Here is a 24,909-nt window from a genome sequence, read left to right as displayed (position 1 = left end):
AATCTGAACAGCCATTTTGTCAGGAACATTGCATTGGGAAAGAGATTAAACCAGATGGAATTGTATAGCTGCCATCCGCTTTAAAATTCAGTGATTCTAAATTAGCTCTTCCCATTCTGCCTTTGTTGATACCACTAGGAAAGCCAGTTGTTATTCTTTCTTATCTTCCTGTTTTCTTTTGCTTCAGATTATTCACAAAATGAAAATATTTTGTAAATCTATCAAATTATGTAATGGATAATTTCTTACTCATTTCCTGAGATACCAGAGCACTGGATATACCAAGATGAGTAAAACAGATTCTACCTTCAAGGTACTTATTGTTTAGCAGGAGACACAAATACATAAAGAAAAACTATTAGGCAGTAAAAAAAAAAAAATCTAGAAAAGAAATATGCATGCTCTGTCAAGGAAGCAGTACATAAACAAGCATGTAATTCTGTGAGGGCTGAAGGCTCAAGGGACTCATTTAAGTTGGTCCCTTACTCATGGTGACAAGAAAGAGTTAGCGGCTACAAATTTTGAGCACTAGGTATCATGTTCTTAATGCAGCAAGCACTATGATAGGTGTTTTATATGATTTCATTTTATCCTCCAACAAGTTTGTAAAGGACATGATATCAATTTACAGATAAGGAAATGAAGGTTGAGTTGATCACTGAGGGAAGGATTGGCCCATGATCACATGTATAGAAAGAGGGGCAGAGGAAATGGGGCAGTGGCAACAGAAGTTCAAAACAATGTCTTTCTATGTCCAGAGCTATAAAGAAAACTAATGTTTTCCTTGATAAAACAAGACAGATTTTCTAAGACCAAAAATGAAAGGAGACTGTTCTTTTGAAGCATTTCTATTATACCTTACCATCCAGATTTTGTTTCCAATGGTTAATTTTCTTCTCAGAGACTTCTTGCTAATATTGCTGGTGCCACTACCATGCTTGATCCAGAGGTTAAGGGAACTAACTATCCTTTTAACTAATGACTCAACTGTGGATAGAAACGATTCTATCCCATAGCACATAAAATTGGGATGTTTAAATAAGATTTCATGAAAGTAAAAGTAAATAAGCAATGAGAAGAGCATGTAACTAGGTAATTTATTTATGAACTGTGGCTTACACTCTGGAGTTAACAGACTCATTGACTATTTCCTTGTCATCTTAGCACCTACTACACAGAAGGTCATGCCATGAGTTACCATGAGTGAAAAAGTATATTGCATGTTTCTGAACCACAAGAAATCCAGTAGGCTGGAGGGTATAGCTGGGAGTAGGGAAAGTAGGAAATGTATACAGGAAATATAGACTTGGGCTGATCTCTGAGCCATGCTGAGGACTAGGTATTTGTTAGGCATTGTGGGTCATCATGCCTTTTAGGTGACATATATAGAACTGAGTTTTAGAAGCATAGTTCTGGAGGCAGCATGAAGAATAGATGGGGAGGGGGAAAGGCTAAGTCAGACAGACCAATGAAAATGGTACATTAGTCTCACTAAATGACAAAGATTAGTGTGATATGAAGGAAAGCGGTATTCCAAAAGCTATTTCATAGGTAGAATCAAGAGACTTTGATAACTGCCTGGATGTGGGAATTGAAATAAAAGGAGGAGACATCATTGAGCTCCCAGAGGTTCTTAGCCTGGACTGTTGTATGGCAGGTCACGCCATGGAAATCACTGAGGAAAGCAATATGAAGAACGCAGCTGTGAGAAGAGAACACTAAGTTTACTTTTAGATGTGTTGAGCATGAAGTGGTGTCCAGAAGGAAACAATCCAAATGACATTCAACATAGGAATTATGCAGGAGCTTAGTAGAGACGTCATGACCAAATATAAAACCTCTGGGATTCCTAAAGAGTTGCTGAACTCATGGTAGCAGATAAGATTACCCATAAATGTGCACTTATTTAAAAGAATGCCGTGGCTAGAACTTGGAGAAAAACAACATTTAAAGAGTTAGCAAAAGAAAAGGAGCCGGCAAAGGAAATGGAAAAAAAAGTATGTGAGAAAAGTTGGAAGAATAGTGCTGTCAGAAAGCCAAGCACGAAAGCAGTTGATAGTGTCAAAATACATTAACATGAGGATGTTAAAATCGGTCTTTGGCCATAATGGAAACTTAAGTAAGCTAATATGATATGCATGTTAAAACATTAAAATGTTTTTCTCCCTTGAATGTATATAAGAGATGTTGACAGAAGCCTATTGCGTGATATAATTCATGTGTACATATTTTAAGTGTACTTTTCATATATTGTTGTGTATTTGTATATTTGTACATCTCTCTATGGGATATATTATTTTGTGAACAGAAGTTTGCATTCAACTTTCTTACGTTGGGTTCACCTGTTGAGTTTTTTTCCTTTAGCCTTTATGTAATTGTTCTGGGTCTGGCAATTTCAAACATGCTGACTAAGTCTGTTCTTTAAAAACAGAGTTTTGGATTTACAAAATGTTTTATTTGAAGAAGTTCACTGTTGTACAGATATTAGGAGATTCATAAGGATATGTTGAATATCATAATTGCAACTCTACCTTAATCATTTAACATGCTCCAATGATCTTACATAGTCATGTAGTTTTTAAAAGACACAGACCAAAGTAATTGTTAAGATAGAAGCAATAGTACAAGAGTGGACCCGTCAGAGAATGAATTGCACAGGCCTTATCCAATCAGGAGTTATGTAGGGAAATCATTAACCTGCTCTCCTTTCTTTCCCCCCTCCTCTTTGGTTTTGTTTTTTTGTTTTGTGGTAGTCTGACCCTTGGTTATCATTACAGAACTATGGAGGTGCAATGAGACCCCCCCTGAATGCTTTAGGTGGCCCCGGAATGCCTGGAATGAACATGTAAGCAAAATGTTATGTTATCCTGTTTAGTAAAGTATTCTGTTTTCTGTCTTCTGAAGTCACGCTAATTTGTAATACAACTTGAGCTCCTCAATTTCTGTGTAGTATAAAATGAGACTAGTGTAAATGAACTAAACATGAGCTGTAGTGTTTGCTTCATTTTCACAACATATTCTGTTTTTCTGCCTTCCCTGCAACTTTTATTTTTTTCCATTTTCAAATGCCAAATGCCAACTTTTAGCCAGATTCCCATGTTTCATTTGTTTAGATAAAAATAAGTCTTTTATAACTAAGCACATAGGCTCAGTATAGTCTGTATAAAACTATAAAGAGATGCTGGCACCAAGACCATGACTTAACTCCATAGAAGCAGACAATTGATATTAACTTCATTTTAACAGAGATATAGTAATTCCTGAAAGTTTTTAATTCCTATATATGAGTCTTTACTTTTGCTTTGTTGAGACCACTTGTAACCCAGCAACAGTTCTCTTTGGCAGTGTCTTCTGTATTAAAGAACTTCCATATGATAAGGTGAATTTTTGTTTGAAAATTAAGATATGCTTGGATAAGGACTAAACTAACAGTTTTTTGGCTGTTTTGGTTTGTTTTTTACTGAAAAGGCCTTTCAAGCTCAAAGCCAATAATTGTTTCTAAATACCCAAAATAATATTGTCTGTTAAGGGATTTTTATTTATTTTTCATTATCTAACTTGCCCTCAAAGTTCCACATATACCAGGTGCTTGTTCATGACTTTCATTAATTCACTAAAGGATCAATTCCATGATGTGGCCTAAAGAAAGCTTATCAGAAATAATAAAACTGTTCTATATAGGGTTGTAGGCAGTTTCCTTGAATATATCTTCCCATTAGTCCATGTTTTAGATACTTACATATCAAATTAGATAACTCTGCCATCACTTAATGGCATTGAAGATATAATGAGATAAGCTCGTTTGATATAGATGGGATTTTTGTGAGTTTCTGAAGCCATTTTTGTGGAAAGCAATTTTACCTAAAATAGAAAATAGGTTAATAAGTGGGTACCAGCCAGACTCAAACAGAACAAGGGGAAAAAAGTAGGTCAAATTTTCCTATCACGTCTTTTCACTTTTAAAGTAAAAATGGGTAGACATGAAGTCTGACTCTTCTTAAATCCCTCAAAGGCTTAGCCTTTATTAATGGTTGTTACAAAAAGGAGTGATATTTTATGCTTATCTCAAAAGCTGCAACTCTTACCAATAGGATTTAGATATATATAAAATTTACCTACCTGAAATTCCTGACATTAAAATGCAATAGCTTTGGGGGCGCCTGGGTGGCTCAGTTGGTTGAGCGACTGCCTTCAGCTCAGGTCATGATCCTGGAGTCCCGGGATCGAGTCCCACATCGGGCTCCCTGCCCAGCAGGGAGTCTGCTTCTCCCTCTGACCCTCCCCCCTCTCATGTGCTCTCTCTCTCTCTCTCATTCTCTCTCTCAAGTAAATAAATAAAATCTTTAAAAAAAAATGCAATAGCTTTAGGGAATATAATTTTGAATACTGTATATAGATGTAAGCAGTATACATCTTGAATATTATGATCTTAAATCTAGAATTATCATTAAATATTAAGATCGTAGCTAATGTCATTTTGTATATTATACTTCACTATAATTAGCCATGTGGTCAACTGTAGATCAACCTGTTTTTATTAGTTTAGAGAAAAAAGTTATTTTTATGTGACCACTAAGAGAGTCAGCTGCTTAAAATTGTCTAGTTCCTTTCCTCACATACACTTAAACAGATAAACAGATAAACATTAACATTTAATGGATACATTAAATTCCCTAGACAATGGAGACTAAAAGTATGGCTCAAATTTTTAATATGATTATTTTTATTGATACTTGGATTTGGGTTTCTCATTTAAATATACCCAGATGCTTTAAAATATTTTTTATTACATAATATTGTACTGTTCATATAATTTCTGGTTTTTAAAGAAACTTGAAGCCTTCCAGATTCAGATTTCCATTATTTGTTACCATTGACTTTTATTTGGGGTCTTATATATAGTTTTCAGTTTTCTATAAATTAGGATATTCTTAAAGAACAATGAAAATGTAAATATTTCCATATTTACACTTGTAAATATTTCCTTCTAACAAGGAAGTTCTGAAGTATGGAAGATCCAACCAAAGAGAAGGATTCTTGTGTTGATATTGGCCCCAACAAAGCAAAAGTGAATTTAAAGAGACATAAAAAAATAAAATATATTATGTCCATTGTACTGAATAGAGTAAACTTTATTGAAATTCACTTCATATTTGCTATACTCTTTAATAGCAAGTAAGTATTCCTTTTTTCTTTTTTTTAAATAAGTATTTCTAACTAGCATTTGTGGCTTTCTTCATGTCACTTTTTTACATGTTGGGTAAATTAAAAATTAAAGGAAAAGGCATTGGAATAGTGTTACTTTAAGCTATGTTTTTAGCAGTCTAAGATATTTGTGTGCTAGGGTCAGGTGGGACCTGCCAGAGAATCATTTCTGGATGAGTTTTCTTTAGCTTGTCACTTTTTCTTTTTTACCATGAAAGTATAATGACAATGAAAAATAATATCCAACCGTGCTCACTAAAGTAATTAAATACTGTATTCTAACTGGGAAACTATTTGGAACAAAATTTTGATAATGTTATTTAAAAAATTGGTTGCCTCCAAAGAAAATGATTATTCTGATATAATTTTTATATTTCCATGGTCTAAACTCAGGATTATACATAGTGTCATCTAAAATTAAGAGTATACTTTTAATGTCTCTCTAACTACTATTTTTACAAATAAAAGCTTAATATCAATTTCAGTAATTTAAAGTAGAATTTACAAACTATAGCCAGAATGTAAATGTTTTCAAATGCATTACAGATAATTTTTTAAAAGAAACTCTATTTCTAAATTAACTACATTTTTAGTGGTGCCTGGGTGGCATAGTCAGTTAGGCATCCCACTCTTGATTTTAGCTCAGGTCATGATCTCTCAGGGTCATGAGATTGTGCTCCATGTCGGGCTCCATACTCAGTGGGGAGTCTACTTGATTCTCTCTCTCCCTCTCTGCCCCTCCCCCTGCTATCTCTCTCTCTTAAAAAAAATAAAGGGGCACCAGGGTGGCTCAGTTGTTAAGCGTCTGCCTTCAGCTCAGGTCATGGTCCCACGGTCCTGGGATCGAGCCCCGCATCGGGCTCCTTGCTCAGCGGGAAGCCCGCTTCTCCCTCTCCCGCTCTCCCTGCTTGTATTCCCTCTCTCGCTGTGTCTCTCTCTGTCAAATAAATAAATAAAATCTTAAAAAAAAATAAAAATAAAAAAATAAAAACAATAAATTAACTATATTTTTACAAATTTCCAAAGAATTTAGGATTCAGCATTACAGCATGTCTAATTCAACTTTGTATATATTGGTATTTTATAGAAATGAAGAGGACAAAGGATTTCAAAGGATCTAGACCTTCTTGTTATCCTATAGTATGATAAAATTTGCATAGTTATTATTTTGAAATAAAACAACTATATTATAGAAGAAAAAGAGGATTTTTCTCTACAGTAATCATAGTTGCTTTGATTTCATCATACTGTATACCCTCACCAAAAAATACCTACTTCTTTTAAATTCCATTTTTTGCTTTATTTTTAAATGAGGCTAACCTGATTCTACTTTAAACTGTACCATATAAAAATTTACATTCAAAATAATGCCTTTATTATAGTTTGTAAGTTACTTTCTTGATAATAATGATGGTCTTCAAAAGGAGTGGGAATTACTGAACTTAAGTAGTTCTTTTTTTTTTTTTTTTAAGATTTATTTATTTGAGAGAGAGAAAGAGAGCAGGGGAAGGGGGAGAGGGAGACAATCTCAAGCAGACTCCCCACCGAGCACGGAGCCTGACAGGGGGCTCTATCCCATGACCCTAAGATCATGACCTGAGCTGAAATCGAGTCAGACACCTGACCAGCTGAGCCACCCAGGTGCCCCTGAACTTAAGTAGTTGTTCTAAAAGAACTACTCACTAATATAACCCCCATTTTATTTAGCACTATTTGTGAAACTTAAAATGTTTTCAAACACAATGGTATTATTGGGGAAAATTTAGCTTATCCATGTGAATTATCATATTATATCCTATTAAATCCCTATTATATTAAGTACAATCTAATATGAAATACATAGTGTGCTGAGACTAGATTATTATTTATCAAATAACTGAAATGCATAAAAGGTATTGTTACTGATAATAAATGTAACATTTAACATTTAATTTAATGCTATTACTTATTTAAGGAAAATGTTTAACATTTAATTTAGCATGTTAATCTAACATTAAATAATTTTTTAAATGATAAGTAAAATATTTTTATTATATTTAATCTTACATAGTCCTGTTTTAAACATAATATATCAAAATTATAAGATCATTATAGACATAACATCATTGTATACAATTTTTTTTCATTGTATACAAATTTTGCCATGATTTGGATATAGTATATTTTTATGCTGTTTTAAGATAAATATTTCCCAATTTCTTTATTATATTTTATTTAACATCGAACAAATCATGTGGATTAACATCAAACAAATCAAATGTTTTACTTGATCAGTAAATAGCCTATGTTTTACCTCACTTTCTGTTCATTAGGACATTGAATCCTATATGTAAGATTATCTTTCTAAAGTGTCCCAGTAGTTGATTGTAAAACCATCATCATCACCATTTTAAGAGGCACCAGTTTCCAGAGACAGTACAAATGCCCCTAACCTTCTCCCTGTGCACAATACTTTGACCAGCTCTCTGGCATCTTATTTTCTCCTTTATTCCTCAAGCAGAATTGGGAAAAATTGTATTTGGGTACCTGATAGAACCCATGGACAGAATTTTCATGCACTTCCCTATTGTTTATATCCCTGGGGAATTCCAAAACAAAATGAAAAACAGTTCTGAATAGTCCAAGTAACATAGCTAAGTTGGATGGCTTCTATCTAACACGTTGAATTTTAGGTTTCAAGTCCCTAAAATAAGAATCAGGGGACTTTTTTTTTTTTTTAATTTCCTCTGTCTTTCTACTGCAATTAGAGGGAAAAGGGAATTTTGAGTGACTCTAATTACAGAGGACCTGCTGACAGCAGTCTACTTTTTATCAAGAAGTATTTACTCAGGTATACTTAATACTAAAGCATGAGAACAAGAGACCTTTTTCACTTAATTAGGCATTAATTTTGTTTTAAAAGATTCATGTCCTTTTAAGCTATAGAATACAAAACATTATCCACCACCCTAAAGTGAAATAAGATACTGACATACATTGGCATAGATTACTTCCTGTTTTTCCCGAGATTTACCATGGCCACTGTCTTGAACTGTAATTATGAAAACAAGAAATGTGATTCCCTTTTTAAAAAGTAACTAGATTGTCAGTAGCACTGAAAGATAGATTGATATAAAATAATATGCAAAGTAATGTATAAAGTAATCTGTGATATTGTATGTGGTTTTTTTTAAAGAGTCCTATTTAATCACCTTCTCTGTATATTTATTTATTTGTAGTTTAATAAGAGCAATCATTTTATATATATTGTTATTTTTTAAATAATTTCATTTTAATTTTGAATGAGATACAAGTAGCACATATTTATGTCATAGGATTACATTACATTACATTTATTTCATAATTAGTGCTTTTTGCTGCAAAAGTATGTTTTCATAATGATTTAGATAGATATACATATATTTACTTTTACAGGTGATTATCACTTTTAGTGTTTATTACAATAATTGAACTTAAAATAAAACTGGACCTACCCAAAGTAGTTTGATTTGGGAAGAAAACTATTTTGTGGAATGATAAAATTTTTTGATTTAAGAAATAAAAAAGCTGGGGCATCTGGGTGGCACAGCCAGTTAAGCATACAACTATTGGTTTCAGCTCAGGTCATGATCTCAGTGTCCTGACATTGAGCCCCACGTCTGGCTCTGTGCTAAGCATGGAGTCTGCTTGAGAGTCTCTCTCTCCTGCTCCCTTTTTCCCTCCCCCACTCTCATGCACTCTCTCGCTCTCTCTCTCTAAAATAAATAAATCTTTAGAAAAAAAAAGAAATAACAAAGCTATGAACATACAGAGAGTAATTTCAGTGTTGAACTAGAACTGCATGGTAACTGAATTGTAAATGTTATACTTTATGATTTGTTATTGCTTATTGTGAAACATTCAAAGCATAAGTTAAAATTTCATTTATCATATTATCTTGTAGGGGTCCAGGTGGTGGTAGACCTTGGCCAAACCCAACAAATGCCAATTCAGTGAGTATATGTATATTTAAATTTTCTTTGCATTTTGTAGCATTTAACAACAAAAATCTTCTGCTTTTGAAAGTCCTGCAATTGGTTATGTTAACTTTTTAAAAAGAGTAATCATTCAAAAAATATATTTTGCATATATATTTTTAAATATGTATGATTTTTGAAATTATGTAATTTTTTCACTTACAGTCTAATGTTAACATGCATTCTATATAGATTAACAGACGTCCAAAAATAAAACAGAAACTGTGATTAAGTATACTACAGTAGCCTATATTTATTGTAATATGTATTTATCATAAAATGATTTGATCTTCTAAAATAACTATAATAATTGCTACGTTGCCAGATAACTTGAATCTCTTTCAGAGTTATTATGATTATATTTATTGTACTGTTACACCTAGGTTTGCCCTCTTACTATCCCAGGAAGCAAGTACACATTTGTTCTGTGCCCGTTGGCCAAATTGGCGTTCTTACACATCTATCTATGTATCTGACATGCTGTGAATTTTCCTTACATGTTTTGTGATAGCAGTTTGACTCACAAATATTTTTCTCTCTTAATAATGTCACATAAATATAGGCACAAGTTGAAAACTAAGCTTTTGGTCTTAAAATTAATATGATTTTAATTAAATGATCCTGGGGATGTTTTCCCTTCTTGACTTTGAAACCTTGAGTTTCTTTAGTATGTGAGAGCGGTCCGCTGTGTAACTATGTCGCGCGTGCACTGCACAAAGGTTTCTCACTCAAAGGAGTCAGTACAGTACTAAAATACAGCTTGCACTCCATGTGAAGTCTATGAGTATCTGCCCAGCAGGGATGCCTTTTACTAATATGCACAGAGGTAACTTCATTGACTGGCAGTGGCCTTAAAGCTAAATAAACGTGAAACTGATTCAATGTTCAAGGTTAATTTAAACTTCAAGACAATTTAAGGTGAAGTATGTGTGGTATAGGAAGAATCATCCTAAATTCATTGCTTTTCTAAGGCAGAATCACTTTCTTCTCAATTAAGTAAGCAACTGTCATATTTTTAGAGAAAAAAAATTATTTTATCTTCCTGTCTCTTTGGTTTCAATAGCTAATTGAAATAGCATTTGGGGTGGACAGAAGTGATGATCTTGCTTTCATTTGGGTCTTCAGTGTACTATTTAATCTCAATAAATCTTCCTAAAATACTGTTATGCCAGATTGTGTTATAATGTATCTTTATCTTCTAAAATTCTTTTAGTTTGCTTCTGTGCTTTTGAAGAGTTCACATTTCTATTTGCTTCTTGCTATATGCCTTTCAAATTCATTCAAGGTTTCACTTTAAAATGGCATCTGGCTTGGGGCGCCTGGGTGACTCAGTTGGTTAAGCGACTGCCTTCGGCTCAGGTCATGGTCCTGGAGTCCCGGGATCGAGTCCCGCATCGGGCTCCCTGCTCGGTGGGGAGTCTGCTTCTCCCTCTGACCCTCCTCCCTCTCCTGCTTTCTGTCTCTCATTCTCTCTCTCTCAAATAAATAAATAAAGTCTTTAAAAAAAAAAATGGCATCTGGCTAGCAGCTCAAGACACAGTTCTTTCAACTTTCTGTTAAAATACCCATAAAGGGGCGCCTGGGTGGCTCAGTTGGTTAAGCATCTGCCTTCGGCTCAGGTCGTGATCCCGGGGTCCTGGGATGGAGTCCACGTCAGGCTCCTTGCTCAGCGGGAAGCCTTCTTCTCCCCCTGCCTCTTTCTCTCTCTCTCTGTCTCTCATGAATAAATAAATAAAATCTTTAAATAAAATAAAATACCCATAAAGATACAGGGAAAAAATTTTTATAACACTGAAAACTGTGACAATCTTCCTATTGCCAGAATCTGGAAAGACTTTCTATGATCTGCACGTCTGTTGAAACTGGATTAAAAAGCACAATCGATAGTGTGCCTTAACTATGTAAGCCTTCCCACCTAGAAGCAAGAAGACTCTTCTTCCTCACTGTCAGATCTCCCAGCTCTCCCTCCACCGCCCGTTGCAGGCGGTCATGTGCAACTCACACCCACCCCTGCCTGCCTCCAGCAGTACCTCCTTGTACACACCCGGCTGGAGACTCTCTCCCCCCAAAAGCTACTTAGGAAGGTGAGCAGGATTTGATATTGAGAATGGTGCATTGTACCAAGCAGATATATCATCCAAGTAAGAGTACTGAACAGAGGCAGAAATAAGGAGCAAGTTCTGCATTCTGATGATTTTTAGTTTTTATGTCCTCCACCTCTTCAGAATTTCATGGAGCCAAGTACTGTGGATAGGAGAATGTACTATAACAAGTCAGCAGCTCTGCATTATTTTAGACCCTGAGAAACACTAGGAATTAGGGTAGGAGGTGTGCATATGAAAGTGCCGTCCAGTGGTCATTGTGGATGGGCATTTGACCAGCACACATGCAGTCAAGTAAGAGAATTGAAAACAATCCCGTGTGTTAATAGCTATCCCATGTGGATACATCTTCCCCTCACTCAAAGAAATGTGAATAAGGAAAAAAAGTGGGGAAGGCCTACGGCTTTCTCTTCAGAAAGAGAAAGGGGGTCATCATCCTGAGTTCAGAAAGGCAAAGCATTCCTCCAAAAAATGACTGATTTTGAGAACAAGAAAAAAAAATCATAAAAAACTGATGACTTTCTGGCAAAAATATAGGGCTTACACATGAAACAAATAACCACTCTAAAATGTAGGCCTGAAGAGCCAGAGACTTACTACACTGATATAAATTAAAAAGTGTCTGTAATTAAAAACATGGACAAGAACTCTTAGGAACTTGGAAATCAAAACAGTACAGATGAGTTGTCACTAGAATATAATCAATGGTATTTGGGGGGGAAAAATCCCTCTTTAATACTTCTTTGCTTTGTTTTGTTTTTGCTGTTTCCAAATATGTTTTGTATACTGTTTTTTTTTCTTTTAAATATTTATATAAAAATAACTCCAGCTTTATAGAAGAGTTGCAAGAATAGTACAAAGAACTCCGTGCACCCTTCACCCAGATTCCCAAGTGTTAAAGTTACATATTATATTTGCTTTATGATTTCTACTCTCTGCATATACATATTTTTTTCCTGGGCCATTTGAGCTGTATTTAAGTTGCTGACATGATGACCCTTTATCATACCCCAAATATGTCAGTATGTGTTTCCTAAAAGCAAATATGCTATCTTTTCATAACTACGGTAAAGATCAAAATTAGAAAATAAACATTGATGTAATGCTATTTTCTAATCTGCAGACCCCACTCAGATTTCACCAATTGTCCCAGCAATGTCTCTGGTAACAAAAGAAAATCCCAGTTCACTTGTTACATTTATGAATCATATCTTTTGGTCTTTAATCTTTTCTGTGTTTTTCTTAACCTTGCAGTTTTGATGAATGCAAATCAGTTATTTTGTAGAATGTGCCACAATTTGTCTGATGTTTCCTCATGATTAGATTCAGGTAATACATATTTGGTAAGAATGCCACAGAAGTGATGTTGTGATTTTCTCAGCGCACCATTTCAGAAAGCATGTGATGGCGATTTGTCCCATTGTTTGTATTGTTAACTTTGATCCTTTAGTTAAGGGTGGTGCTTGTCAGGCTTCTGTACTGTAAAATTGCTGTTTTTCCTTTTTAATTATTAACTTATGGAGACATACTTTGAAACTACAGTAAATATCCTCTTCTTCCTCATACATTCATCTGCTATGTTTGGTATCCATTGATGACTCTTGCCCAAACTGGCTTTTTTGCTAAGTTGATTGCCAAATGGCTGATTTCTAATTCTGTCTTTCCTTCTCCATTTATTAGTTGACTCTCTACTATAACAAAGAGCTTTTCTTTCTTGTCCATTCATTCATTCATTCATGTATATCAGATGTACTTGTGGACTCTTATTTTATTCAATAGATTTTTGATGCTAAGATCATTCCAGATTTAGCCAGTAGGAACCCCTTCAAGCTGAGTCATTTGTCTGTTTTTTGTTTTGTTTTGTTTTTGTTTGTTTGTTTTTAAGATTTTATTTATTTATTTGAGAGAGAGTTTGAGAGAGAGATCACAAGCGAGAGTGGTGGGCAGAGGGAAAGGAGACTCTCTGCTCAGCAGGGAGCCCAATGCAGGACTCCATCCCAGGAACCCCGGGATCATGACCTGAGTTGAAAGCAGACACTTAACCGACGGAGCACCCAGGCATCCTCATTTGTCCTTTTGACATGTCTCCATTATTCTTTGAGCACCTGAAGCTCATCCTAATTTTCCCAGTGTTAGCCCTGAAACAGCCATTTCTTTAAGGAGCCATGGTTCCTTTTAGTGGAGAGTGGTATTTAGAGCCTATCAGAGTGGGCACCTGGGTGGCTCAGTTGGTTAAGCGACTGCCTTCGGCTCAGGTCATGATCCTGGAGTCCCTGGATCGAGTCCCGCATCGGGCTCCCTGCTCGGCAGGGAGTCTGCTTCTCCCTCTGACCCTCCTCCCTCTCATGCTCTCTGTCTCTCATTCTCTCTGTCTCAAATAAATAAAGTCTTTAAAAAAAAAAAATAGAGCCTATCAGAGTGATATGGCTTCTAGAGCCTCTCAACCAACATAACTAGGATTTAGATGTATGTTCATGCACATACCCATACACATCTGTATCTTTCTGTATCTATCTATATGTATTAAAACCATGAGTACCCACCAATGCTTCAGTTTCAGTCCAACACAGGGTTTATTCTAGACTTTCTGCTTTTCACTTCGTTGAAAATAAAAAATCTGCTTACCATTATGTATAATATATTTATTTATTTGCTGCATCTTTATCAATCCACAGTTTTGTCATGTAAAAGTACTTTAATCAAAAGTTTTTGGCACCCTTTTACATGGAACATAGAAGAAACATATTTAAGGACAAATTCATAATTTTAATTCAGAATAAGAGTATGATTTTTACTTTTAACTTCATTCGACCTGAACATTACAATATTGGCCTCAGATTCTTCTTTGGAAGTTTATTTACAAATCCACCAATGATTTTTTCTTTTTTATATCTTTCAAAAGAACTGGGCACTTGGGTTTACCTATATAGCACATTCTCATCATTAAGTAGCAAGCACTATTATTGAAAATATCTTAATTATCTTGTCTGGGGACACTTTTCATTACAAGGTACAGAAAAACAACCAGACTAGGCTCATATTGAGAGAATATCCCTGGATTATGTATCTGAAAAGTCCAGATATAAATTTGCTTTGGGGCGCATTTGATTCCAAGGATCCAGATAATGTCATCAGGACCCAGTCTCTATCGCTTACCTTTTTTCCTTGCCATGACAGGAAGACTGTGTGGAATTCCAGATGTATATCCTCAGAGCTCTCAGTTCAGTACAAAAAAGCACAACTCTTTATCACTTAAACATAGGAATTGGGCATAACTAACTGAACTAGATTTGTTTAGCTTGGGTCATATGCTCGTTCATGAATTATGACCTGAGGTTACAATACTCTTTCAGCCTGGCCAGGGTCACACAGGCCCATGCCCAAGCCCCACCCAAACCACATGGAAAAAGAAGAGGTATGGTTTACCAAAGAAAATTCAAGGAATTGTTGGCAGAAGAGGGGATAAGCAAAAGCTACAGATGTCCAGTATAGCATTGTATTCATCAACTCACTAACGTGACAGGAAAAAGAAAGAAACTCCTTTAAAGAAAAAAATGACAATCTATTGTAATGATTAAGCCCAAAGGAAATACAAATATCTTACTCCAGATAGGCTCTGCTCTGTACAAATATATGCTCATTAAAAAAAAAAAAAAGCCCTAAAAAATAATAGAATATTTTCAACTTTACACTGGCACAGAGGGTGTCTTGATGTTGCCCTTCCCTGGTGTCTAGTGAACCAGTAGCTTCTAAGGTAGTTTTAAATTTCACAGTTGAAGAATGTTACTAACCATTTTTTAAAAAAGAAACCAAAATTTCTAGCTACTCTGCTCTTCCCCTTGCTACGGCACCATTGTCATGGATATCAGGAGTCAGAATATTTCAGAATATTTGAATTATTGGTCACAGCTCTTGAATTATCTGCCTAGCTTAACCAGACAGTCTATATGGCCCTTAATTTTCTCAGCTGCAAATAAAAAATTCTTTTAATTCTATGATTCTGATCTTTTAGCTCTCTGATCTTGCTTATCTTTTACATCTGTGTTTTCATCTTTCAGTTCATGTTAATAGATATTTTGTATGGAGTCTGGAGAGGGGCAGGAGGAGATTAATTACATTGGGAGAATTTGGACACTAGGATGGAGAAAAGCTTGGACAAAAATAAAAGGGGAAATGTAGGAAATGTTTGAGGAAAAATAATTAGACTGTTAGTGGCTAGGGGGACAGATTGTCTGGGAAGGCATAGAAGGTGACAAAGCAGAAAAGAGGAAAAGAGGACCATCATGTGTACAGGGCTTTTGAATGGAGAAATCTGAACTGTGTCATCTGTGTGGAAGAGAGCTATATTTTATTTTTTAAGATTTTATTTATTTATTTATTTATGTATTTGACAGAGAGAGACATAGCAAGAGAGGAAATACAAGCAAGGGGAAGGGGAGAGGGAGAAGCAGGCTCCCCGGGGAGCAGGGAGCCCAATGCAGGGCTCAATCCCAGGACCCTGAGATCATGACCTGAGCCGAAGGCAGACGCTTAATGACTGAACCACCCAGCCGCCCTGAGAGAGCTATATTTTAGGAAGATCATCTATAAAATGGATGCAATGGGGAAATGACATTAGGAGATTATAGTAATGGATTGTATAAAATGTTATCAGAACCTGAGGTAGAGTGGTGATCAAAGGAATGACGGGGATGCATTTCACACATAAAATCAAAAACACTTGGTGACCTTTGATTTGGGGATAAAGAGAAAGGAAAAGTGGAAGGTGATTTCAAGTCTTTGAATTGACTAGTATTAGGGAGAACATAAGAGAAGAAGGAGGTTTAGAAGGTAGACAGGGAGCTTTGTTTCGGAATGTTAAATCTTCTGCTCAATCTAATAGAATACTAGGTCAAGTGTTGTGCCCAGCACAAAATGGAAATGTATTCAGTTGAAGTTTTATCTCTAGTCCTAATTTCTACTAAATTCTTGATGTATATTTCTAAATACCTGTTGATCAGATAAACTTCACTGTCTACTAGTGCCTTCAAATTCAACATGTTGGATATTTCCCCAAACTTGCCCCCCTTCCTGAATTCCTTACATATAAATTAGTAGCACCATCGTTCACCCACTCACCAAGTTGGAAAGCTAGGAATTGCCTTAACTTCTGCCTTCCCTGTCCACCACACCTAGTTTGTCACCATGCCCTGCCGAGTACATTTGTGAAAAGTCTTTCAAATTTTCTTACTCCTACTTACCTTAATCAGCACTGCCTACAACACTGTAATCTCTTGCCTAGACCTTTTACAATAGACTCCTAACTTGTATTCTTATTTCATGATGAACTAGGGTTATCTTACTAAAATATAAATTTGAACATGTCTCTCTAAAACCGGTGACTCCCTATTTCCTATAGCATAAATGCATTCACAGTCTGACCATATATGCTTATCATTTATTTCAATTTCCTATAAGTACCACACTGTACTAGCTGTGTAAGATTATATACCATTTCTTTCTTTCTCCCTCTCTTTCTCCCTCCCTTTCTTTCTCTCTTTCTTTCTCTCTTTCTCCCTCCCTTTCTTTCTTCCTTCCTTTCTTCCTTCCTTCCTTCCTTCCTTCCTTCCTTGCTTCCTTCCTTGCTTGCTTGCTTTCTTTCTTTCTTTCTTTCTTTCTTTCTTTCTTTCTTTCATGCTGATCCTTTACTTTGTCTTTCTGGTAGTCATTTACTCTCTGTAAGTCAGCTACCCAGCTCAAATGTCTTCTGTACCCACATAGTTCTTCTACCTATATTGTTATATTTTATGTCTCTCACACTAGGCTGTCAGATGCTACTGGTGACTTTCAAGAGTAAAGGTTCATTGAAGTGCTACTAGGGGTAGGAACCCAAATGTTCTTTTTCTTTTAATGAGGGCATCAAAGAATATGAAGTAGAAACAGTGAGTATAAGCCAAGAGCTTGACAGGACACATGGAAAGAAATTGAACTAGATGAGGTCACAAATTTAAGTATTTTTAAATGTTTATGATATTTAACTGTGGGGTTTTTTTATTCTTATGTTAATCCCCATACATTACATCATTAGTTTTATTTTTTTTTATTTTTTATTTTTTATTTTTTTTTTAAGATTTTATTTATTTATTCATGAGAGACAGAGAGAGAGAGAGAGAGAGGCAGAGGGAGAAGCAGGCTCCCAAGGAGCAGGGAGCCCGATGTGGGACTCGATCCCAGGACCCTGGGATCATGACCTGAGCCGAAGGCAGACGCTTAACCATCTGAGCCACTCAGGTGCCCACATCATTAGTTTTAGATGTAGTGTTCCATGATTCATTGTTTGTGCATAACACCCAGTGCTCCATGCAGAATGTGCCCTCCTCAGTACCCATTACCAGGCTAACCCATCCTCCCACGCTCCTCCCCTCTAGAACCCTCAGTTTGTTTTTCAGAGTCCATCGTCTCTCACGGTTCGTCTACCCCTCCGATTTCCCCTGCTTCATTCTTCCCCTCCTGCTACCTTCTTCTTCTTCTTTTTTTTTTTCTTAACATATATTGCATTATTTGTTTGTTGATATTTAACTGTGTTTAAAGGAATCATGAAGAGGGAGAAATCAGAAACTATAAAAGGAGCAAGGACTTAGGAGAATGAGGTGGTTGGGAGGGGCTAGCTTTGGAAACAAACAGAAAGATTATCTTTTTTCTACCTGGATGAATGGATGAAAATTCTAATCTATTAATAGGAGTGTTGAATTGAAGATGAAAATATAGCAAGAATTTGATAGCTTTAACATATGAAAAAGGGCCAACTACCAACTCTGGATTTTGTAATCATCATGAAAGCCAGCTCAGGAAAGTCAATTGTTAATTATTCAAGAATTTTTTGAGCTGATTGTTAAATCATTGGTAGCTTGAAATCTTCTGTGTGGGAATATTCACACCACATAAATTGGCAAATGCTACAAATTGGGACCTTTTCCTTCCCTGAGTTCATTGGGTTTACTGGCACACCACTAGAATGCTTCAGGTCTTCCATGAAGGCCAAGCCAAAATGCTTCCAGATATTAGTGAAGAGTAGGTTGACATTGGAGAACATGATTATATTTTGGACCTTGTCCCTTGTTTTGTGTTTCTCTCCAGGAAATCTCTACTGTGAAACAGAAAATGTGGTTAGGGGTTGATCAAAGAGATGGAAATTAACAAAGTAGGCTTGGAGCACCTGGGTGGCTCAGTCGGTTAAGCGGCTGCCTTCAGCTCAGGTCATGATCCCAGGGTCCTGGGATTGAGGAGCCCCATGTCCTCTGGCTCCCTGCTCAGCCAGGAGTCTGCTTCTCCCTCTGCCCCCCTTCACCCCACCTCATGCTCACTTCCATTCTATTTCTCTCAAAAAAATAAATAAAATCTTTAAAACAACAACAACAACAACGTAAGCTTTAGGATAATGAATTTAAAATACTGGAGAGAGAAACAAAAAGCTGACAGTGGTGTGGGGGAGGGGCAGAAGCAATTTAGTAGGAAACTAATAGGGAAATAATGGACTTAATAAACATGGAGGAATTGTGATGGAAGAAGATTCTGGTTGGAATATAGAATATTTGTGAGTGTCATGAGGAATAAAAAAGTGTCAGGCAAGGGAGTTGTTTAGATCTCTGTAAAGAGTTCTAGGATGTGGTCATACTCACAAATGGAGGAGAAGGAAGTATATTGTAAAGTGAAGGAAGGCAGTGAAGTGTATATTCCAAAGATTTATTGGAACTCGGGACTTGAACTCACGCAGGGCTTGAACTCATGACCCTGAGATCAAGACTTAAGCTGAGATCAAGAGTTGGATGCTTAACCGACGGAGCCACGCAGGTGCCCCTAAATTCCAAAGATTTAAGGGGTGGTTAGATCATTTTGAAGTTGGTAAAGAATGATGGTAGGCACTAGAGAGAGGTAGAAGAACATGGGCCGGATGCTAAAGTTATAAGGAGATGAATATTGGAGCCAACAGATAAGGTGGTGATTTGGAGGGAGCAAATGCACATGTTTAAAATAAGAAGCAGAAGATGGATGGTAGATCATGAACTGAAAGGGGCCCAGGAGAGCAAAGTTGTATTCAACTACCGAGTTTAGTAAGTGTGTACCGGCCATCAAGATCTCAGTGCTCCTAGTGGATGTAATCCTCATCATTAGTGATGCTGGGCAGGCTGGTAATGACCATCTGCAGGGCTGAATTTCCTGCAGGCAGACCAAGCAGGGGCCTCAGAGGCACGGAAATATTTAATATTAAGTTATTTGAAAATTCTCTCCTTGTTGCATGGACACCAAACAACAAGGAGAGAATTTTCAAATAACTTAATATTAAATATTTTCCCCTCGAATTAAAGAATTATTCATTAAAGGAAAATTATAACTTTGTTATACTTCCTTCTTCTTACTTTAGAGTTTCATATTATTTTTATGTTTAATTATATGGAAGGTGTTGAGGTAGAGAGGGGGTTTAGGGTAAAGACACTATCATCTTTTCACTATTCTAATGGTCCAATTCTGGCTGTCTGCCTCAAAGAAGGTAGTAGTTTGTTGGCTTTTTCCAGAATAAGGCAAAAATATCTGCTCTGGATATGCAGAATCTTCATGCAAGTGAGCTAGTGAGCTTCTGTGAAAAAAAGAAAATATTTGGATTTAGCTCTCTTTATTAATCACACTCAAGGGCCTAGTTTTAAATATCTGTTTTCTAGTTTTCATTTCTTAAATTATGATAGCAATGTTGTATTAATACTCTGTAATCTCTAAAAAAGAGTTGGGCTAAGAGCTTGATTTGAAGGGAAGGAATTTGTTACCCATATCTGATCCCCACAAATTAGTAGTTTTTTCAGTCTTATATTAACAAAATCTTATATATTTATTATATTATTTTCTAGTAGCTAACTAGAAAAGAAAGGGGGAAAATATGAGGCCTGCTGATCAAGTATTGACCCATACCACATGAATGTAGTAGCCTGAAACCTATCTTAAAAATAATAATAATGCATCCCAGAATGCACATAAATTAGGAGTTGCATCTGTAATAGCTATTAATTTGAAAACTCCAGTTTCTGGTTTTTAGCTGCACAAATATGTATCTTTCTAATTACAGAATAAGTGTCATTAGCATCAAGCAGTGAGTACAACTGCCCTGAAATGAGTATAACTTGAGGCTGTAATTCTGTCTAAATTCCTCTTGACCTAAATCCACTCTTTTTATAAATTCAAGATAATGTTGCATTTATTCATTTTTCTAGCACTCAGACAGACATAAATGCCTTTATTCTTTTTTTTTTTACCATCCTTTGTGATACATTTTAAAACTTGATAAAAGTCAGAAAATAGATTCATTTTAGGTAAGTCTCCATACTATCACATGAATCAAAATATATATTTCTTTGTCCTATTCATGTTCCAGATACCATACTCTTCAGCATCTCCTGGGAATTATGTAGTAAGTACATTTGGGATTGTTTGCTCATAAGATTTGATGTTATGTTTTATTTGGGCAATGAAATAGTTGTCCAGATGTTAAGAAGAGCCCCTGTGTATTGGCCAAGAAGTGAACATCTGACACGTATTGAGTTTTTCGTCTGCCAGCCTCACTACATATGTTGATGTTCATTAGTGAAACAGTTATCAATCTGGCCAAAATTGCCCAGAGTACTGTGTTTTACTTTAGCATATGTTTCTGTAAACCAATACAATACACTCTGTCCAATCATGAAGAAAGCCATCCCTAGTTACACAATGATAAGCTTGAATTTGCAGTTCTCCAGAATAATCTACACCCCCTCCCTCACCCCACTCACCACACACGAAGTTGAGGAAGACATTAAACTTTTTCCCGATCACATAGGGAATCAGAATAATGACTAGTAATTTGGGGGGAGGGGCTCTTGAGGGTTTTTTTATGCTTAGAAATTAGAAACACTTATTTTTCTTCTTGTTATTATTTAGTATTATTTAGTACATGATAAAATTTTCTACTAATGCACACACACCTAAATTCAAATTAGCAGATTTTACCTGACTTCTTGAATTTACAAATGACCTTTTAACCATCATTACATTATAATCCTTGCTACATCTCAAGGCCACTCTGGAAGATACATTGTTATAATATTTAGGAGTAAATGCCTATCAGAAGAGCTTAGATAAAATGGTAAAAAGGAAGATCTTTCCTAAAGAAATTTCAGAGGTGGTGGCTAACTGGGGTAGGAAAAGAGGAGGGCCTAAGAAGATCAATGAGCATTTTACTCTCGTAGAAATAATGTTTTATGAACATAGTAAAAAAAAAAAGCACACACTGTTTTGGACCTGTGAACTTAGTGCTCAGTGTCCTCTTAAGCTGTACAAACTAAGAAAGTCTAACTTTTTTCACATTCTCTCTGAAGCAAAAATGAAAGTAAGAACATGTGGGTAAAACCTATTTTTTTCTTAAATCCTTGAGAATAAGCCTAATATTTGGTTTTATGAAATTATAGACTTCTATCTGAAACAAAATTGAAGTTGCTTATTAAATAACAAATATATATATACATATATATATATAATTTGAAATAATTAGTGGGCTCTGTCTACACATTCAGAATGAAGTACAAATTTATCCACTTAGTAATTTACCCAGATTAATTATGGTACATCTGAAAAATTCTAAAACACTTTGCCTGAATTATCCATTTTGGTTATCTGAAATAATTGAATTAACCTTAGAATCACCTAATTTCCATTTCAGATTGATTAGTAACCCACAGAATTAGTCAACATTGCCTCTCATTTCTAATTGACGTGATAGCAGAAGGTTCAATACTCTAGAAGTGTTATAGTTGATACCAATAGAGAAATATATCAGTGTATTTTTTTAAACATATGAGTATATTTGAGTTTTTAGCTTCCTATAAAAAACCATGATATGAAACATAAGAAAATTACAATAAACTAAATCACAAATACACATGAATGATGCTGTTTTATGGATTTGTAAAGACCTTAATAAATGGCTTCTCCTTAACCTCATTATATACCTGATGTGATTAAGTCATGAATAATAAATCAGTGTTACAGGCTCATTGTTTTTGGAAACTTGTCAAAACAGTCTCAACATATTTAAGCTAAATTATATTTTGCATAATATTGAAATGACTGTGCATTCAAAGAAAATAAATTATGGAGAAAATATATTTCCTCTGTGATTTTCAAATTGGATTATTATAGATAAGTCTAACTCTTCTTCTGTTTTTCTATATATTGTTTGATGAAGTGCCTTATTTTTACTGAAATTTTGTATAATTATTTAGGGTCCTCCAGGAGGTGGAGGGCCACCAGGAACACCCATCATGCCTAGTCCAGCAGGTATTGTAATCACACTAGTCACATGGGCATTTGATTATTAGAATAAATTACAAAATATAAAAATTGTTATGACGGAAGGCTAGTAGTATTCATTATCTCATTGATGGTAACAGAAGTAGACGAGAGGTAACAAGTAGGAAGAAACAGCGTTCTTAAATAACTATTGTCCGATTTACTTGAAGCATGTAGAAAATTCCTGTTGTGTGGGTAACAGATATAATCAGGATAAAAATGGTGTTAATCTATATGAATTGCCCAATAATTTATCTGACAAAAAGATTCCTTGAGACTGTGAAAAAAAATCCAAATCTCACAACTTAGAAAAATTCTGCATAAGTAAGTAACATGTGAAATACATGGATCCATTAGGTTTGATCAGACCCACCATTATTTACTAAGATGGGTGTAGATATGTTTACACGTCCATATGGATTTATTAGCTAATAGATTCACTACGTAGTGGAGGAAGTTTTTTTTTTTCTTTTAACCTTGGTAAACCAAAATACCTCAATATTTCTATCATCATTTCATGTGATGATTTTAAATAGCTTTATCTTTTCTTTTTGAGACTTTAACATAGACTATTAAATGTGTTGTTTCTTGAGGACTCTAATGGTGGGAGTTGACATTGGTTCAGCCCCCCTGGAAACAGCTCTGGCAACATGTATCAAAAACCATGAAAAAGTTCATACCACTTGCTCTATAATCCTTCTCTGAGAAATGATTAGCGATACAACCCAAGATTTATGTGGAGGGGTACTCATTTGTTTATAATTAATAGTGAAATAGTAGATACAACCTTCAAACCTAATCTAATTTTAGTGATGTTAATAAATTAATTTTTTATGGAATATAATGTAGCCATTAAAATTATAATCAAAGAATTTAATGGAGAATAAATGTTCATGATTTAATACAATATGATCCCAATTATTATTTTAAAATATATATAACACAGAAATGTAGAAAGTAGAAAACAAAGAAATAGCTAGGACTTTATCAATGTTAACATCTGGGTAATGAAATAGATGGGAAATTTTTATGATTAGGAAAAATTTTTAATTATGTTGCACTGTTCAATTCATATGTTCTTAGCTGGTTTGTTGAAATCTAAGATGTATGGAAGTTTGAAATTAAATATCATTAATCATACCAATAAATAGTAATTTTTAAGTTTTGAATCTTTTTCATTCTGAAAAAGCATCAATTTGATAATTAACACAAAATTTTGCTTTGCTTCACTAACTCTTTGGAATATATCATAAATATTTCATGGATTTCTGTCCTCAGAGCATCTTCACTGAAGTGAAACAGAATTCATTCAAGATAGAATTATGTGAATTGAACATCTTGCCCACATTTGCATTCTTGTATGGTGAAGTTAAATGTTTAATTTATGAAGGTAGCATGTGATTAATAAACACTTCACTATAATCTAAGAGAAATTTTTTGGAGAAACTGCTAAACTTTGCAGGTGATAAGTAATCTGATTACACTCTATCCTTTCAAGCCAGAAATTGCCACCAGTATGTCTTCCTAGCCTTGTGCGATGAAGCCAATACCCTCCCCCCCAAAAAATAAGTGGCCAGAAGATATACTTTATTATAAAGTTTCTCTGTATATAAAAAGAAGTCAGATATTTTCTAGAAAATGCCAACCTTATTCCTCTGAGTTTTTTAGATGAAATTATGTTTTTGATTGGTATTAAGAATAATAAATTTATTTTTCTTTCTACATATTTAAAATATACAGCATATTTTTTTCCAAATTAATTACTAAAATTAGTTTAAAAAATTAGTAAGGCTAATAAAGATAAAAAACCATTTGAGGATTTCCTGTTTAAAGCAATCCAAGATTTCCTGAAAGATACATTTTTATGGGATAAAGTGTTTTCCATTAGTTAAATCTCAGTTAGCAGATATTTATTGTCTGTGGCACACAATATAAGACATGATATCTTTCCTTCTCTCAATGAACTTATTATAACCTTGTTGGAAGCAGGAGGAAAGAATAAGACAAAATATTAACTAGAATGCAAAGTGGAATTCAATGATGGGGGAGCAATTTGGAAGTATCAGGAAACAAAATTCATGTAAGAAGTAGGCCTGGAGTAATGAGTGGAATTTTAGTAGATGGAGGAAAGAACCAGCAGCCTGGGTTGACAGGAGTATAATGTACATGAGGATGTAAAAATAATTAAGGCCACAAAAGTAGATTGGGACTTTACTTACTTACTTACTTACTTACTTACTTACTTACTTACTTACTTA

General features: G+C 35.0%; 1 protein-coding gene across 4 annotated transcripts in view; it reads left to right on the top strand.

Moving 5' to 3' along the window:
* The window catches only part of SSBP2 (single stranded DNA binding protein 2), a 288,641-nt gene that overhangs the window by 239,833 nt on the left and 23,899 nt on the right, over positions 1–24,909 (top strand). For all 4 annotated transcript variants that reach the window (XM_035014767.1, XM_035014768.1, XM_035014766.1 and 1 more), the window contains 4 exons: positions 2,778–2,845; positions 9,128–9,176; positions 20,703–20,738; positions 22,585–22,639. In XM_035014767.1, the coding sequence (XP_034870658.1) occupies positions 2,778–2,845; positions 9,128–9,176; positions 20,703–20,738; positions 22,585–22,639 (208 nt within the window). The remainder of the gene's footprint in view (positions 1–2,777; positions 2,846–9,127; positions 9,177–20,702; positions 20,739–22,584; positions 22,640–24,909) is intronic.

This window comes from Mirounga leonina, unplaced genomic scaffold, assembly GCF_011800145.1.
Source record: "Mirounga leonina isolate KUSES-001 unplaced genomic scaffold, KU_Mleo_1.0 Mir_168, whole genome shotgun sequence".
Taxonomy (NCBI): domain Eukaryota; kingdom Metazoa; phylum Chordata; class Mammalia; order Carnivora; family Phocidae; genus Mirounga; species Mirounga leonina.
The sequence above is the reverse complement of the archived record's forward strand: the minus strand, read 5'-3'. Positions and strand labels throughout refer to the sequence as shown.